General features: G+C 38.0%; 2 protein-coding genes across 6 annotated transcripts; one reads left to right on the forward strand and one right to left on the reverse strand.

Annotated features, from left to right (window-relative positions):
- The first annotated feature begins 281 nt into the window (after positions 1–281).
- On the forward strand, positions 282–1,788 carry mpg (N-methylpurine DNA glycosylase). Its single transcript, XM_055152628.1, has 2 exons — positions 282–350; positions 1,072–1,788. Exon 2 carries the CDS (start codon positions 1,128–1,130, stop codon positions 1,497–1,499), a length of 372 nt encoding a protein of 123 aa, XP_055008603.1. The 5' UTR covers positions 282–350; positions 1,072–1,127; the 3' UTR covers positions 1,500–1,788.
- Positions 1,789–2,506: 718 nt separating this feature from the next.
- Positions 2,507–16,568, reverse strand: nprl3 (NPR3-like, GATOR1 complex subunit). 5 transcript variants are annotated; one of them, XM_055152625.1, is made up of 14 exons: positions 16,151–16,568; positions 15,859–15,928; positions 15,463–15,501; positions 14,780–14,912; positions 13,765–13,839; positions 12,421–12,574; positions 11,969–12,047; positions 11,740–11,877; positions 10,231–10,387; positions 9,679–9,785; positions 9,418–9,547; positions 8,609–8,798; positions 5,631–5,823; positions 2,507–4,748 (listed from the first exon to the last, which is right to left on the reverse strand). In XM_055152625.1, exons 1-14 carry the CDS (start codon positions 16,332–16,334, stop codon positions 4,580–4,582), a joined length of 1,818 nt encoding a protein of 605 aa, XP_055008600.1. In that variant the 5' UTR covers positions 16,335–16,568; the 3' UTR covers positions 2,507–4,579. The 5 variants fall into 5 exon arrangements, with proteins under 5 accessions (XP_055008600.1, XP_020788338.1, XP_055008602.1 ...); XM_020932679.2 differs by having other exon boundaries at positions 11,969–12,050; XM_055152627.1 differs by lacking the exon at positions 16,151–16,568 and adding an exon at positions 15,996–16,116 and having other exon boundaries at positions 11,969–12,050.
- Between the last annotated feature and the right edge of the window lie 258 nt (positions 16,569–16,826).

Raw genomic sequence — 16,826 nt, forward strand, 5'->3', positions numbered from 1 at the left:
CTACACTGAATAGAAGTAAATATTTTTTTTGGAATATGATACTGATTGACTGTTGTCCCATCATAATTTTTGCCTAAAATAATAAATGATTGCATATGCTGTAAATGTAGGATTTCACTACTTGAATATGCTTTGCTTAACAACCTAAAATATTAATGTATGTATAGCCTCCTATTTAGCACCAACTACATATGAATTATGAATTGTGAGAGTGCAGTTTCAGTTCGTTGGTGTTGTAGATTATGCATTAAACAGTAGTGTGTGTTTACCCCCGCAGGTGTTGGTCCGCAGGTGTGCAGATGGAGTGGAGCTGCGGGCGAAGATTGTGGAGACTGAAGCATACCTTGGAGGTGAAGATAAAGCCTCTCATTCAGCTGGAGGGAAACGCACTGAGAGAAATACAGCCATGTATATGAAGCCAGGGACTATCTATGTCTATCCCATTTACGGCATCTACCTCTGCATGAATGTGTCCAGCGAGGGTAAAGGCATTCATTATTACCACTCCTATTGTTATTGTGCAGTAAAATACATTACGTAATAACAAAGTCTCTAGGGAAGTCAAAGGTTTAGACAAAACTTTAAACTTTCTCCTCTGGTTTTTCAGTCAAACACTATTTTGATGTAAAATTGGAATATGATTTTAAGCATGAGTGTCAAAACCTTTTTTTTTCCTTCATGGCCAGAGAATTAAAGCATGGGCAAAGTGGAGCTGCATCAGTTGGTGAGTTATTATAGAGTGAATAATTCAAATGGGCACAAGTGCACATTTATTTAAGCTTAGGGAACCACACCTGCCTGGCTGTCCCACACCAAATGTTACTGAGGTTTTGATGGATGCTTACAGGTTTTTAGTACCGGTAGTAGTAATACTGTATGTCTGGGTTAGGTTCAGAGTAGCTTCAGTGAAGTTAGCTCCTACCTTCAGGCAGATATAAGGCTATAAGAGCTGTATGAGTAAGAGTATTCGATCAAAAAGCTTTGGCCCAGTTGACAGAATTATATTTCTCCATATTTTAAAGAGTTGGGGAGGCTAAGCACTGTGAATTGATGCTGTGTTTTGTTGCACAGGAGAGGGAGCCGCTGTACTGCTGAGGTCCCTGGAGCCAGTGCAGGGTCAGTCTGTCATGAGACAGTTGAGGAAGGCAAAGCGCAAAGATGGAGCGAAACAACTGAAGGACAAAGAACTGTGCAACGGTCCCTCTAAGCTGTGCCAGGCGCTGGATATACCGCGCTGTTTTGACCGCCGGGACCTGGCTTCAGACCCAGAGGTTTGGCTGGAGAGAGACCCCAGTGCCGCTCCAGAAGAAATCAGCAATATTGTGTCAGCACCACGAATTGGTATTGAATCACATGGGGAATGGGCTAAGAAACCTCTACGATATTACATATTAGGCCACCCATGTGTCAGTGTAAGAAATAAAGATGCAGAAAGAACTGTTGAATCTGAAATGGTAAAGAAGAATTTAGATTCTGTACAATTGCCTTTATTGGTATAATGTATGCATGTGTTTCAATTACTGTAACTGCTGTTGCAATGGTGCTAATCTTTCATAATGGCACGTATAGCACATGAACACTGGGATTAGACTGAACTTAACCTGGACTACCCAGAGCTAAACCAGGTCTAGAGCAGAGCTAGAATCAAGACTACTTCAGGACTAAACTGGGCTCACACCAGGGTCAAATGAGGAACACACCCTCTGAAACGCATGGATTGTTTAAATTATCCGTTACCAAATTGTTTCAAACTGTACTTTTAAAGGAGTAAAACCTGAAATGAAACTGCCCTGCCTCCAGTGAGCAAAGTGCATCTGTGTTTTTAATGAAAATATGTGTCTTCTTAGTGATTTCACAGATGTCTGGAAAGTTGTACTTCCTTCAAAGCCAATGCGACTTGTCTGATGTTGAGTATCTCTGCTTTTTCTGGGTCCTTGAATCTCCACCTTAGGGATTCCTGGACAGAGGTAGTTTGGGGTCTGGAATGGTCATTATTCACTATGCTCTATTTGCTTTCTACAGTGTAATAACAAGAGAAACAGGACAAATATAGTAATAGTTTTCAAAGATTTTCATTATGTTTTTTGAGGTGTTTAGTTCTAAATTATAACATACATTTGATTATAGTTCAATATTTTGTTCACTGAACTAAAAAGGCTTAATAATAGAAACAGGTTCATCTACTTCCTGTACAAAACTGCAGCACTGAAAGGTTTGTTTTGGCATTTCACTAAAGCAAGCAGTGGTTTTTGATTTACATGTTTTGTATTGTTGAAACTGGCTACACAACTTTTAAAAACACAACATATATGACTATGATTTTTTGGTTTTATAATCATCAACTGAAATGTTCATATCGCTCAAACCTCATTCAGAGCAATGCAAACCCAAACATGCAGGAATCATTCAAAATACAAGTTAATGATGAAGGAAAACCATTAATGCTGTATAATTAGACTTTATGTAATATGGTCCTTTTAATTATGAAATAGACTTGAGACATGGGTGATTTATACAAAATAATTTAATAGTGTAAATATTATTTGGCTCATAAAGACAATGTCAATACAAAATCATTATTGTTAATTTAAAATTAGGGGCATAATGATATCCAAGTCTCCCGATACGATATTGACATGGTATGAATCTCACGATACGATATTTATTGCGATATCGTGGGAAAGCTCACAATATGGTGGGGAGGCTCACGATATTACGATATTATACATAATAAGACGACTAATATTATTAAATGCTTTGCCCAGTCATTTGGTACAGCATTTATTGTCAAATTCATATCGGTGATATTTTCAACAGCTTGAAAAGCCTTTGAAGTTGAAGTGCAAAATTCAAGTAACAAATAAATAATTGTAATAAAACTGTAGTCAGTAGCGTCGCAGAGTAAGTCCGACAGAAGACAGAAGCTGACCGCATCAACGCACTAGGAGCAAGCTGTTTTTTGAGTCACAGAACACGCATTTACCCATCTCAAATTAGAATTTTTGTTTTAGGAATTCATTGGTTGGATACATTTTATTAAAAAATTTAAATTGTGCCTCCTTTACTTTAGGGGGAACTGGAAAGGAAAGATAATTTGTTCTAATTATTTTAAGATCTTTCTTTTCAAAATTCCTTTTAAGAATATAATCTCTTTTAATTGGCTTGGGGAAGCAATAAGGGTCCGTCCATATGAAATCAGCAGCCCTCCCCTATGAGCCATCTCAGATTTGGCTGAAAAAAATTACCAGATGAAAGAATCTAAAATTTTAGCTCAATCCCTTCAGTCGTTCCTGAGTTATGGCACGTTGAAATTTTGGGGCCATGCCCACTTTTCCAGAAACCTTAATTTATAAGCATTTTTGAGAGACCATAACTTCATAAAAAATAGAGCTAAGAAGCTGAAAGCTCTGCTGTGAAAGCTCTGCTCTGCTTGCAGATATCTACTCCAAGCAGATATTTGCAAGCAACTAAAGGTAATTTAACATTTCTAGCAGGTGGAAAAGTACCGAAGCTCCACCAAAAATTACCCGTGAGAGCTCATTTTAAAAAATTCTGTTTGAAATGAAGTAAGTTAATAGTAGATGTTTTTATTACTTTAAACTAATCAGAATATTCCAAAGTTTCTCTGGTCAATTTTATCAGCATCTAATTGTGCCCACATGAAGAACTGAGCGTCCAGAGAAGGGGCCAAAAAGGTCAAATTTGGTCTGTGACCATATTTGGGACTTCACACTATCCACATTGAAAGCTAAGAATAGTGTGAGATTGCTGTCAGAAATGGTCATTCTCTCAAATATTGAGGTTCAGCAGTTAGTTTTTAAATATCTGCTTGGAGTAAATAGATCTTGGACCTCAAAAACTAAAACAAAAATTGAGTAGCAACCAAATTTGAGAATTTGGGGGCCACAGCACCCCCTCTAATAAAGATACCAACAACAGATTTAGAATCTATGACCGAGAATCTACAATAATAAAAATTTTCACTTTCCTAGCTCTATTTTTCATGAAGTTATGGTCTTTCAAAAATGCTTACAAATTGAGGTTTCTGAAAAATTTCGACAGGCCATAATACAGGAATGACTGTAGTGATTGATCTAAAATTTTAGCTTCTTTCATTTGATAATTTCAGAAATATTTTGAATTTTTTTCAGCCAAATCTGAAATGGCTCATAGGGGAGATTCCTTGAAAAGGGCCGATTTCATCTGGAACGACCCATAACTTAGTAAGGGACATCTCAAAAATGTGCCATTGCACTTTGAATCACAAAATTCAATGCCTTCAATGTGAAGCTGTCTACCCAAAATGCTTTTAGACCTCAGAATTAAAAGTCATGGTGCGTCCACAACGGGCGCACAGGCCGATGATGCGGCCACAAAGGATTATGGTCCATGTAGTTTACTGAGCTATGCATAACAGGAGCAGCCTGAAAATTCATATTTTTGCCTAAAGACATACAGTTTAATAATGTGACGAGACCACAACGATATCTTGATATCGCCAATATCATTACACCCCAAATTAAAATGTAAGGTAACATCAGGTATCTCAAAAAAGGCTAGAGCTAGCACTTTTTTGTCGTCATTTCTCCATTGGCGACTGAAAGATTGAAATAATGGGATCTTCATGGTTGGTCACCACAAGGACACTTCGAAACTTGTCAAACAAAGTCTTGAGCTGTGAGCGCCTCATGTTCTCATTGTACATAATCTCCTCCAGGTGATGATGTCCCCTGAAGTAGTGCAACAGCCTAAAAAAAAGCATGTGTTTTACCGAGCCAGTAACTGTGCAAATCAACCATGAGACAGTGGCGCTGATGAGAGCTGTCGCTGCTGTTCAGCAGCACAAATGGATGGGTCAAGAAGCACTGTAACATTATATTCTGATTGAAATTTGCAACACTCTTGAAAGTTAATAAACCAAAACCTTACTTAAAGTAAACATATCTGGAGTTGTGTTTTGTTCCATTCACACATTTTTGAGACAAAAATCCTGCATATTTAGGCTGCGTTCGTCTCTCAAACAGAAAACACTTGGTTTCATCTTATGATGTTATATGGTAATACAAGAAGTGCTCCTCTGTGTTTTTAAACTGCATACACCTTCACTAGAATCATTTTCATAATTTTAGCCCTGGAATTTTCCTTCTCAACTGAACTACAGGTAAAAGGTAGCTGTTAACTTAAAAAACTACCACTACATGATGTCACAAGGCGGAAAACAGCATTCTGAACTTAAGAGATGTAGACAGAGTAATAATGAAGAGTTACTCAAACGTGTGAATGGAGCAAAAAATAACTCCAAGTATGTTTTTGAGGAGGTAACAACATACTAAGATGGTTTAAATCTCACAAGAGTCAATTTAGCATAATATAGGACCTTGAAGAAAAAGTTTTATGCAAGGTTGTGTATTTTACACATATTTTGAAATTGTTATCATAACAATGTAATAAATAAAATAGAAAAAAAATTGTCAAATTGCAATACCATTACAGATTTGTGCTGTTCAACTCCTGTTTATTTTAGACTAGGTTCATTCCAGTTTTGGTTTGGAATTACATCTGATTTAATTGTAGTATGCATACCTAAGATCTGATTTTGTGCTGTGTTAATGTTTTAAATCAACAACTACCTGGCAAACATTCGTAGATCTTCAGGATTCTGTGCCGCCGGGATGTTTAGTATGACCTGTCTCTCGTGCTCTGACAGACTGGACAGTAGAGTTTCTGTCATCCTTTTGTTGAGCGGTGAGTCCCCTCCCGTCACCAGCTCTGCACTGGAGTTGTCCATACTGGGGCTGGTCAGGGTCATGTCATCACTGCTGGCTGCACAAATTCAACACAGATGTTACAAGACACTGGGGCTTTAACTCAAGGTAAGATATCTATGGTGGTATGCAAGTTCTTTCAGACAATCTTCAAGAGTCTCTTTGATAAAAATAAATATTATTGTCTATGTGCTGTAATGGTAACTATGGCGATAACTCGTCAACGACTCTACAACAATCTCTGAGATTGGTCTAGTGAAAACCTTTGTACCATCTGATTTGGTAACCTTAACCTCTACTGTACGAACCACCATCTTTAGAAGGAAACACTTGAGTTATGAGTCCAAGAGGCCATTGGTTTCTGGGTATTTGACTGTCCTTAAGCAATACAGTACTCCCTGGTGTCACATTTGGATGGTCAGATTGCAGCGTGGCTGAAGTGTGGGCAAGAATTCTTTCCTCCACTTGTCTCAGAACGTGTTTGACAGGTGTTGAACCTGCCGCCACTGATGCTTATAGAGGTCTGACACTGCAAAGTTGCCTGCTGGTGCTTAAAGTGGGGACCACTTTTGAGTGAACAGAGTTGCTGGTGTCAGAATGAGAGGGTAGGGTAGGGTCAACAGAAATGGGAACAAGGGGCCTCGCGTTTATAATGGATGACATCTCTGGCATGAGTGAGCTTTGTCTTCTTGAGCTTGAAAAAACATAGTATCCAATATTTTCTGTGGAATCATCATTTCCCATGATCCACTGAAATGTGAAGCATGAGGTGGATTATAAGTCCCTGTTCTTTCAAGCAGGTTTGTATGGCTGTATTGTCCATGTTTGAGGGGATTTTGAGTTCTTTACATGCACTGACAAACTTTGTGCCTCTATCAGACCGAATGGTTTTGACAGGTCCTCTAATAGCTAGAAAACTTCTGTGTGTATTAATGAAACTAGATGTGTCAAGGGACTCAATCATTTATGATATGAACTACTCTTACACTTAAACATGTGAAAATCACAGCCCATCTTTTCTTTTGAATAACATGTCCCCTGGTTCTTTCTGAAGGCAAACCATGGGCCAAAGACCCCTATGCCCATGTGAATGGAGTCTAGAGAGAGATGGTCTGGTGGGAGGTCAGACATTTTCTGTGTGCTGAGAAGGGCACAAAGTCTTTTGCAATTGGTGAAGTTGAAGATGATTACACTTTCTTTTGCCTCTGACAATCTACCAGCCTGCAGCACAAACAGCTCCTTCTGTGAACAGGCGACCTTGGTGATAAGTTTGTTCATGGTAGTGCCTTATGAGAAGTGCTGGAACGTGATGGTGACCAGGAATGATGAGAGGGTTCTTTTCATTTTGGTTCAGATTTGAGTTAGCCATGCGACCACCTAGTTGCAAGAGCCATTTTTATCCAAGAATGGGTCGAGGTTTTTTAACGGACTGGCTTTAGGAAGTTTTTCTTGTTTTTGAATGCACTTTGTGGACTTCTGCTTCAGTGCCAGGCTCGACAAGGTCAGATTTGACAGTGGAACAGTTCTGAGTCTGAAACAGAATGTCTGGGCCTGTGAGGCAGTTATTTAGGGGCAGCTGGTAAGCAGGGACAGAACAAGTGGCGTAGTCTGTGGGGTTCTGACTGCTGGCAATGTAATGCCACTGACTGGGCTGAGATGACCTGCGAATTCTGTTTACACGGTTGCTAACATAGACATAAAATCAAGGTGTTTCATTATAGATATTTCCTAAACTGTTGTAAGGATGGAGGAGGACGAGAGCACTGCAGCTGATGGTGCTGAGGCACATTAGGTGATGTCGTAGTTGACTGCAGATTTTGGAATCATGTGAATGGAACCTGGGGCTGGTATACTGGTACTGGCGGTCACAACTGGCAGATGTTGTTGCACTGGAAAAGCTGGGTCAACTGATGTGGCCTGGTATTGGACTGGCATAGATGCTGTTGTTGAGAGGTGTGGCATAATAGCACTTGTTGCTGCAAAGGCTTGGTACAGTTGTACATAACAAGTAGGGATGAAAGGCGCTGTACCTGGCTGCATAGTAGGCAGCTGCTGATATATTTGACTGTTAACTGGCGGAATCATGTAGGCTGCATGATATGACTGGTTTTGGATGCTGTATCCACTTGGGCCCCCTGACCTGGTTGATCTGGAGGGGCACTGTGAGCTGTTGCGACCATCCTGTTGCTCCTGTTACTGTTGTTCTTATGTCCATTTTAATGTCTGTGTGAAGTAATCTGGCTCAAAGGACCATTGTTGGAGATAGCTAGGAGGACAACAGAATGTGTACTGGGACACTTCATCCATACAATACTCCGGTCAGAGAGTAGAAACAGACACCAGAACGTATTTTGAAGCCTTTAATGTCCTGTCTTCAATCTGTTTTGCTGTCTGTTAATCTACCTTTCATCTGCATTATCCTTGCATCTGGTAATCTATAGGAACATTTGAATCATATTACTAACTGAAGTTACACACACATATAATCAGTCTATGTGTAACAGTTAAACAGTTAACATAAACAATAAGGTAAATTAATCAAGTTAATGAAGTTAATTTGCATCAGAATATTACATGGCAATTAAAGAAACAATTCCATAAAAATTACACACCCACCTCTGTCATAGGACTTAGATAGGTTAAAGGTAAAGATCTGATAGGTTAAAGGCAGAGCTGAAGCTACAGCAGTTAGGCCACAAGTAACAGCGTCACCAAGGTAACAGTGACAGCATTACCATGGTGCTCCCAAGGACCCCTAAGCTACCTATGAATGCCTGATCTAAATAAACAGTTCTATTAGGGAATATACAACAATAAGCAATATTAATAATAAAGCTACATACTGGGTGATCCGAAGCTGAGAGCACTAGGCGTGCTTAGGCTGCGGCCGCCGACTCGCGGTGGCAACAGGGGGTCTTCATCTTTAAGGCTGGGCTCATCTTCACTTGGAGGAACCAACAGACAAACATATGTGTGCAGCTGGATTAGCAAGCGCCGCTGGAGCATCCACACCACCATCTGTATTAAATTGGCCTGCAGGGGAACCAAATGATGTGTTTATATTATAAGTCACATCTTATGAAGAGAAAATACTAGATAAGATAACATAAAAAGTAACACAGTAATGACAAACGTGCTACATAGGCCCTAGTCCAATCTTGGCATGTTGCATTTGTAGAATCTGATAATTGTTGGTCCCATTACTCTCCTCTCGTGGCTTGAATTTGTTATATAATTGATAACAATAATGGATAATGATTGAAACAATATACTATGGGTCATGCATAGTTTGAGTTCAAAATGGGAGAGCCATGGACCTAAAATAGCTCAACAAAAAAGCACTGCAGCTCTGATCTTGTGTTCATGAAAAATGGAGGACGATGTCCCTTTCATATTAATAATTTATAACCAACTGCTTGGCTCCAAAATCTGATGGGTCAATGAGAACATCTGCTCATTCTGCTAACAAAATACACTCAATGTCTTAATATTTTAGCAATAAAGTCACAATGAAATATAGTGCCTGTGTGTGCTAGTCTCATTCCAAAATACAACAACAAAAAAACTCCCAATTTATATGGAAACCAGGCTATGCTAGGAGTAAGATGGAGTGAGGTAGCCCTAAAGTCAGTGTTGGTGAGTATAGGGTTACCTCTTGTGCAGGAGCTTCCAATGGGTTTCTGAACTCAGACAGTGATACTGGCAGTGAAAACTTTGCTAACATTGAGGGCAAATCATGGCCAGGAAACTGCTGGGCAAACTGCTCTGCCAGTGGAGAGTATCTGTAAATTCAAGAGTGGCATGTAATGAAAACATTTAATATGGAATTGTATGATTATAATAAATAAGGGACAGTGTATGAAAAATGTAAGCAAAACTATTGTGTTGAAAATGTGCTGACTACATTACTCACAGGCTGATGTTGGCGTGAGGAGACAGCATGTAGACGTTATTCTCACATAGTGGATAAATTATTATGGCTTTGCCCCAGTAAACCAAATGAGCAGCAATTTGAAAAATCTGAGAAAAAAGCAAAGATATAAAAATATTAAAGTCTGTCTGGACAATGTTTTAGAAATGCTTTTGTAGATAATTGCAAGCATGTAAAGCATTTATTTCATTTAATTTGTTCCACAATGGGGAAATTGCAGTGTTGCAAGAGCAAGAGAATAGAAATAGCCACTAAAAAATCTAGATTAATAACTATTACAAAATGGACTACTACTAGATAATAGGCTACAGCACTCTAATGAAAAAAAACTGTCTCTGACTATGGTTACGTACAATACAGCATATGGACAATTATTCACACAGTACCATAGAGTGTATAAAGATATACATACATATTACACAGTCTAAAAGTAATGCCATTGTCCACAAGATGGCAGTAACATGCTGTCTCATTACGTTGTGTAGCCCTAAATAGGGTCATGTTCACAGTAAAGGATGTAGTAGAGTGGTGCACCTGGAGAAGAGCCAGGTCAGCGTCCTGGGCCAGTTGCTGCAGGTTTTTCACAGGAGAGCAGGTTTTGATGAGGCGGACCATCGCTGGAGAACAGTCCAGAGGGAGCTGACTTAGCAACACTTTTTCACTCTCCAACAACAGCAGGGCATGATAAGGCCTGTAAAAACAAACAGCAAATTAAACTGTTGAGAGCACAAATTCAAACAGTGATAGATTTTTAAAACGTAACAGTGTTTTTGAAATAGAGGCCACAGAACTCACAATCTAATGAAATCAAGTGCAAGTGGGTAATTTAAGGTTGTGCAAGTCCATTGAGATAACACTAGGGGGCAGTATGGCCTACACATACTGTCTCATGTTAGCAGCTCAGGATCTCAGTATTTACACGTACATGGTAAAATGGTAAAATGTGGACATAAGAGATTTGTATTGTTTTGTAAATATCTGTTCATACATACTCATGCACATACATATTCACAATACAATAACAAATGTAGAAAGAGAGTGGGAAGAACACAAACATAAACTGCCACCTGATGCTCAGTTACATTGCGTACTTTGTACTTTAGAAATGCAATTGCTTTTACTCTTTCTTTTCTTACTAATTCATGCATTTATTAATCTTGTTTTCTGTGTGTCATCATCATTCATGCATATTAGGTTATCACATTATGCTGCATAGATCTGAAACATAGCTACATGAGGACCAAGATACCAGTAAATTAATAAATAAAATAAATATAAAATAACAATTAAATAAAATAGTCCCACTATTGTCAAAATAAGGTCTTTAAAGAAAACATATTTTTTCATTTTACATTTTGTAAATTGTAAAAGAAATTGAGGCAGGAAAGTAAAATTTGGCCAAAGGCTATTGTGCTGCTAATATTGTGTTTATCTTGTGGTCACCATGGCTATTTCATTTTATTTATTTACTGAGCAGGGACTGTGTAAATTAATTAAACATTATTGCAAAGGATCTGATTAACTTCATTAGGTCTTCAGTTATAACTGTACTATAGTTTTTTTTTATGAACACACCATGACAGCTCTAGCTACACTTGTGAGTGCAGCCATAATATCTACTTAATATGGTTGGGTCAAATTCTATACTTATTATGTGAATATGTGTATTCATAGCACCAGCAGATGTCACAAATGTATGTAATTTAATCAATATGTCGATTTCAGCATGCCAGTAATACTTAACTATAAACATACAATCCTGCAGGGTTAGATTGTGTCATTATCACTTAAAATTGGTCAGAAAACTTCCTGCACATGGGGACCAGTGAGTGGGGCTTTATCAGACATGTGTAATGTCACATCATTACTGCCAGCAAGATCAGCCATTACTTTATTTGTTAATACTAAAAGATCTGTAGAGGGGCTTTGCTGTTTGATTAAATAGTTTTGACTTTAAAGTGGGCTAGACTGCATTATAGTGTGAAGACCTAACACATTAAAGGAAATTTAAAAATATTAAAAGAAACAAATGGATTACACTACCTTATGGCTTTTAGACTGCTTTCTAAGGCTTCTGGTGGGATGTAATAGCCTCCTATCCGGTGAATTTTGTGGGGCAAACAAAAGCTCACCTCCAGCCAGTTATTTATATGGAGACGCACCACTCCAGTTGTGCAAAGGCTAAAAAAAAGTGCATTAAGTATCAGCGTTTTTTAATAGTATGTAGTAAAGATCAGCATACCATACAAATAATTTCAGGCCTCTCACACACCTATCATAGGCATCCTTCAGATCTCTTGCGAGTTTACACTTTGGAAGGATTTGTCTGAAAGGAGACTGGGGACTTCCATCTGCTGACCAGAAAAACAGGTATCAGTAAAATGATAAAAAATTATCTTATTTTAAAACTTATGTAATAGAAAACCCTATGTCATGTCAATAACTATTTCATCTTTGCACTGTTTCTTCCTTACCCACCTCTTATATAGCCAAGATATATTTGTATTACTATAATTTTATATTTAAATTTTTACTTGAACATGTACATATACATTTGGATAATTATGCCTCATTTAACACCAGTCTGTTGCTTGCTCATTTTGAATTTATTATTATTTATTATGATTTATATTATTTCTCTTTGTTATTATTATTACATTGTAATGTGTGAGCTACTGTGTCCAAACATCAATTAAGTTCTTGAAGTTAAAATGAGTGTCTCACTTTCAGTCATGGTGGTGATTTCATCTTGAACTGAGAGCATGAGTTTGGCTTCTCTGGTCAGGTACTGACAGCGGCGCTCCTCATGTTGCAGGGCTATAGCGATGCGCCGGGACAGATTGTGCATACAGCTGATGACTGAGGGGTCTGCGTTAGCCTTTATAAAAACATACAAAAATAACAAATGAACTAAAATACACTCATTTAGCACAGCCCCATTAGTATTTTCATACTAAATGTTTTTAATTCCACTTTAGTGACTGTTTAGGGAGTGTTTAGTACTAGTAAATGTTAAAGGTGAATTGTTTAACTTTTCTGGTGGAGGGTCGCCAAATGCTTTTCTCCATGGAGATGGTATTGCTTTGTCAGTATGGCATTAAACCTTTTTATCATAATGGAGACCAAACCCAACCAAGTTACAGGTCAGATCTGTGGAGAGGCAACCCCCACTCAGTCAATTTTTTCTCGGTATTTCAGCTATAAAACCATCTGATATTGAAAAAATCTAAGATAGAGCTGATTAATGTCATACTATGGAACATTCCATGCAAAGCAATGACATATCCATAGAAACACGCAGGTGACGGACCTTCAATATACCTTTAAAGGTGCACAGTGTAACTTTTTAGCCCCAAAATAAAGGCGCACAGAGTAACTTTTTAGCCCCAAAATAGAAAATGAAAGTCTGTGTCCTTACTGTAAGTGGGCTTGCACTTAAACAAAACTGACTCTTATGGTTTTAACTTTGCATTTCAATGGAATATGCAGGAGACATGCCATCTCCAGATAGTTACACATGTCGTAAAAATATTAATACGTTTATTGCAACATTTTCAAAAATAGAAAATAAGGTTATTTTTAAAAATGTTAAAAGGCATAAACAATTTAAAATGTTATGTATTGACTTGAACATTCTAATAACCATGGAATACCTGTAATGCTATTGTAGAATAAATATGAATATGAATAAAGCATTTGAATGACCACTATTTAATTCACAAACAGTCAAGTAAGGAATAAACAGAGGCCATAACAAAACATGACAGAGCATTTTTACCCAGTCCCACCCAATCATGTGTTGGACTAACAGTGACTCAGCATGGGCCACGCCTGTTCGCAGCATATGATTAGGCTCCACTGAGGTTCCCATGCTCTAACAGATAGCGAGTGTTATCATCCACTGACACCCCTCCTTTTCTTTTAGATTTAATCTACTACGGTCTATATCCCACCCAGAAACAGCTTCTGCTAATTCAAAAGGAGGCACCATCATGTATTACTTTTACTGGGTCAACCATTGATTAGTTGGGATAACAACATAATAATCATGTCATAATAGATACATACCCTTAAGGCAAAAACCACATTAAACAGGATCATTGTAGGCATTTCTCTTTTAGGTGATGGGTCGGTTTTAGAACCCTACAAAAAATAATGAGAGGTGAAAAATTCTATTATGATTGTAAGAATAATTAAATGTACGTCACCACTAATAATTACAACAAAACTCAAATGTAGTACAATTCAATTAAAACAAAATACTGAAAATTCTAAAAAAAATTAAATAAATAAATAAATAAATAAATATATATATATATATCCATCCATCCATCCCCTTCCGCTTATCTGGGGCCAGGCCGAGAGACATTGTCCCTCCAGCGTGTCCTGGGTCTTCCCCGGGGCCTCTTTCTGACGGAACATGCCCGAAACATGTCCCGAGGGACGCGCCCAGGTGGCATATGTAACAGATGCTCGAGCCATCTCAGATGGCTATCTCAATGTGTAGGAGCAGAGGCTCTACTCTGAGCTCCTCCTGTGTGGCCGAGCTCCTCACCCCATGTCTAAGAAAGCACCCAGTCACCCTGTGGGGGAAACTGATTTCAGCTGCTTGTATCCGTGATCTTGTCCTTGTCCTCGGACCCCTTCCGACCCCTGACTGCACCTAGAAATTCTGTCCATAAATATATTGAACAGAACCGGTGACAGGGGCAGCCCTGGCGGAGTCCAACATGCACCGAGAACAGATCTGACTTACTGCCGGCAATGCGAACAGAGCTCCTGCTCCATTCATAAAGGGACCGGACAGCCCTTAGCAAAGGGCCCCGGACCCTATACTCCCGGAGCACTCCCCATAGGACACCACGAGGGACATGGTCGAATGCCTTTTCCAGATCCACAAAATAAATTTAATTTAATTTAAAAGACTTACATGACAGAAACATGCAGAGGAAAATGTACATTTTGTTGTATGCTACTAGCAAAGTGAAGTGCATGTAATACTGTCAGTCTTCTTATCAGATGGCCTTTTATCATGAGAATGTTAACCCGCTCAGAATGGGGCACTAGACCTGTTTTTTGTTACCTGGATGACAGGAGGATGCTGAAGGAGTGTTGGGTGACCAACAAAGCGAACATTGTCAATCTTCAGCTCAAACTTCTTTCCACACATGTCAGATTTGGTGGCCAGGATGGTAGCAAGAATGATGTCAGAGAACCTAAAAAATAAATTGTATCACAAACTGTTACCTTAAAAATTGTGTATCATTAAATGAATGACAAGGTGTGAATAGTTGTAATTTGAGTCTGGCCATAAATAATGTTACAATTGTCAGAAGCATGGTGCTCCAGTGTGATAATAATGTATACAAGAGCTTGTGTGGTAGAAAGATAGATAGTCCACTTTGCAGAAAAAGTTTCTGCGCACATCAAGATTGTGAAAGCCACATGCCAATGCTGCTCAAGTAAATCATGCTTCAATCAGAGGGATCAAAATCAAGATGCTAATTTCAAGATTGATTTAACAAAGGAAGAAACTTTACATGTACCCCACAATTATTATTTTTAATAAGATTTATTGGATAGTATCTCAAAGTACAAAGAAATGTTGAAAGTCAAATTAGGAAAATAATAATTCATTAGACTTTTAAAGAAATGGATTTTCTAAGATCAGGGTTGGGGTTCCTTTAAGGACATAACAAAGAAAAAGAAAGGGATAAAAGGGGTGATCTAAGCATAGCCAAGGTGGTTTTAGTGATTCGGTCTTACCCTGCAACCAACTGTTCGTCAGTTAGTGAAGAGTGTTCTCTGAAATGGGATTTGGGCCATAAAAAAAGAAGAAAGAAAGCAAACAATAGGGAAATGCAACACACAGTTGGGCTGAACGCAGCACATGGACATTAAGCAACCCTGCCTGCAGCAAGCTTATCCAAGTTATTGTTTTGACTATGAAGTTTTTTGGCAAATCAAATTTATTTAAGTCAAAAATATATCAAATTGCTGCATTTCACAGTAATACCCATCAAACTCGATTTTCTTCAATATAATATCTTAGTGTGTATTCTAATTCTTGCAACAAATTATAACCTGGAAGAGTTCAGCTGCCTAAAAATGGCCACCATCCATAAAAAATAAAAAATAAAAAAAAAGTATGCCATGAAGTACCTTGAATCACCATCTTGATCCTCTGGTCCGTCTCCAGATGTGTTGAGAGCATATCGACTTCTCTGCTTTGCTGGTAAAAAAACATACTTGGGAATTAAAATTATGATTTATGTTTAAAGTAATAATGCACTACGCACTTTTGATAATTTCCTCACAGACACTCAAAGCGTATGTTTTTTATTATTATTAGAATGAATGAACATTAGTTATATATTAAATGTGGCTATTTTGATCTTCATTGTAACGGCTGAACTGAACATGAAAAAGGTTGAATGGCTAATGTTTCTCGTACCTGTCAAAGACGACGGGCTGTCAGGGACTCTTTGGAAAGGGTAACGAAAGAGCAGTTTATTCCCCCGGCTGCCAGAGCTCACCAAAATAACACTGATGGGACTGGTTTTATCGCTACTTTTGTACTCATTACTTCGTGTTTGAGTATACATGGATTTCCTCTCTGCTTGCGGGTTATTCATCATGTTAGCATTATTTAGCTATATAGTCCACAGCTACAACAAAATAAAATGCAATCGCTATCTAAGCTGAAAAGTAAACATCAAACTATTCCTTCACAGTGTAGTTATTTCTACAGAGTTGCAGAAATAAAATCCTTAAAACGTTTTGGTAAAACGTAGTTTCCTCGAATTTGATGCTTATTTATCCATGTACAAAACGCTGCTTGTTGTGAGTCACAGTGAAAAGTGTTCGATAGGAACAAGGTACTTTAAGTAATAGTTCCGCAAATGTTTTAAAAAAAATCATTTAATGCACAAAAACGCTCAAACAGGCTAGCAGAATTATTATAAAATCTATATTTTATAATAGATAGATGTTTAAGTGTTAAATATATATAGATATTTTGTTCCCAAGTATTTTTTTTTATTGAAATCCATTAGATATACAATTTCAAGCATATTACAATAATGTGTTTTACATCCAAAAACACAGAACAAAACAAGAACAAACCCACC

The sequence above is a fragment of the Boleophthalmus pectinirostris genome, unplaced genomic scaffold (genome assembly GCF_026225935.1).
Source record: "Boleophthalmus pectinirostris isolate CB_2022bp ecotype Guang Dong unplaced genomic scaffold, ASM2622593v1 HiC_scaffold_17, whole genome shotgun sequence".
Lineage (NCBI taxonomy): Eukaryota > Metazoa > Chordata > Actinopteri > Gobiiformes > Gobiidae > Boleophthalmus > Boleophthalmus pectinirostris.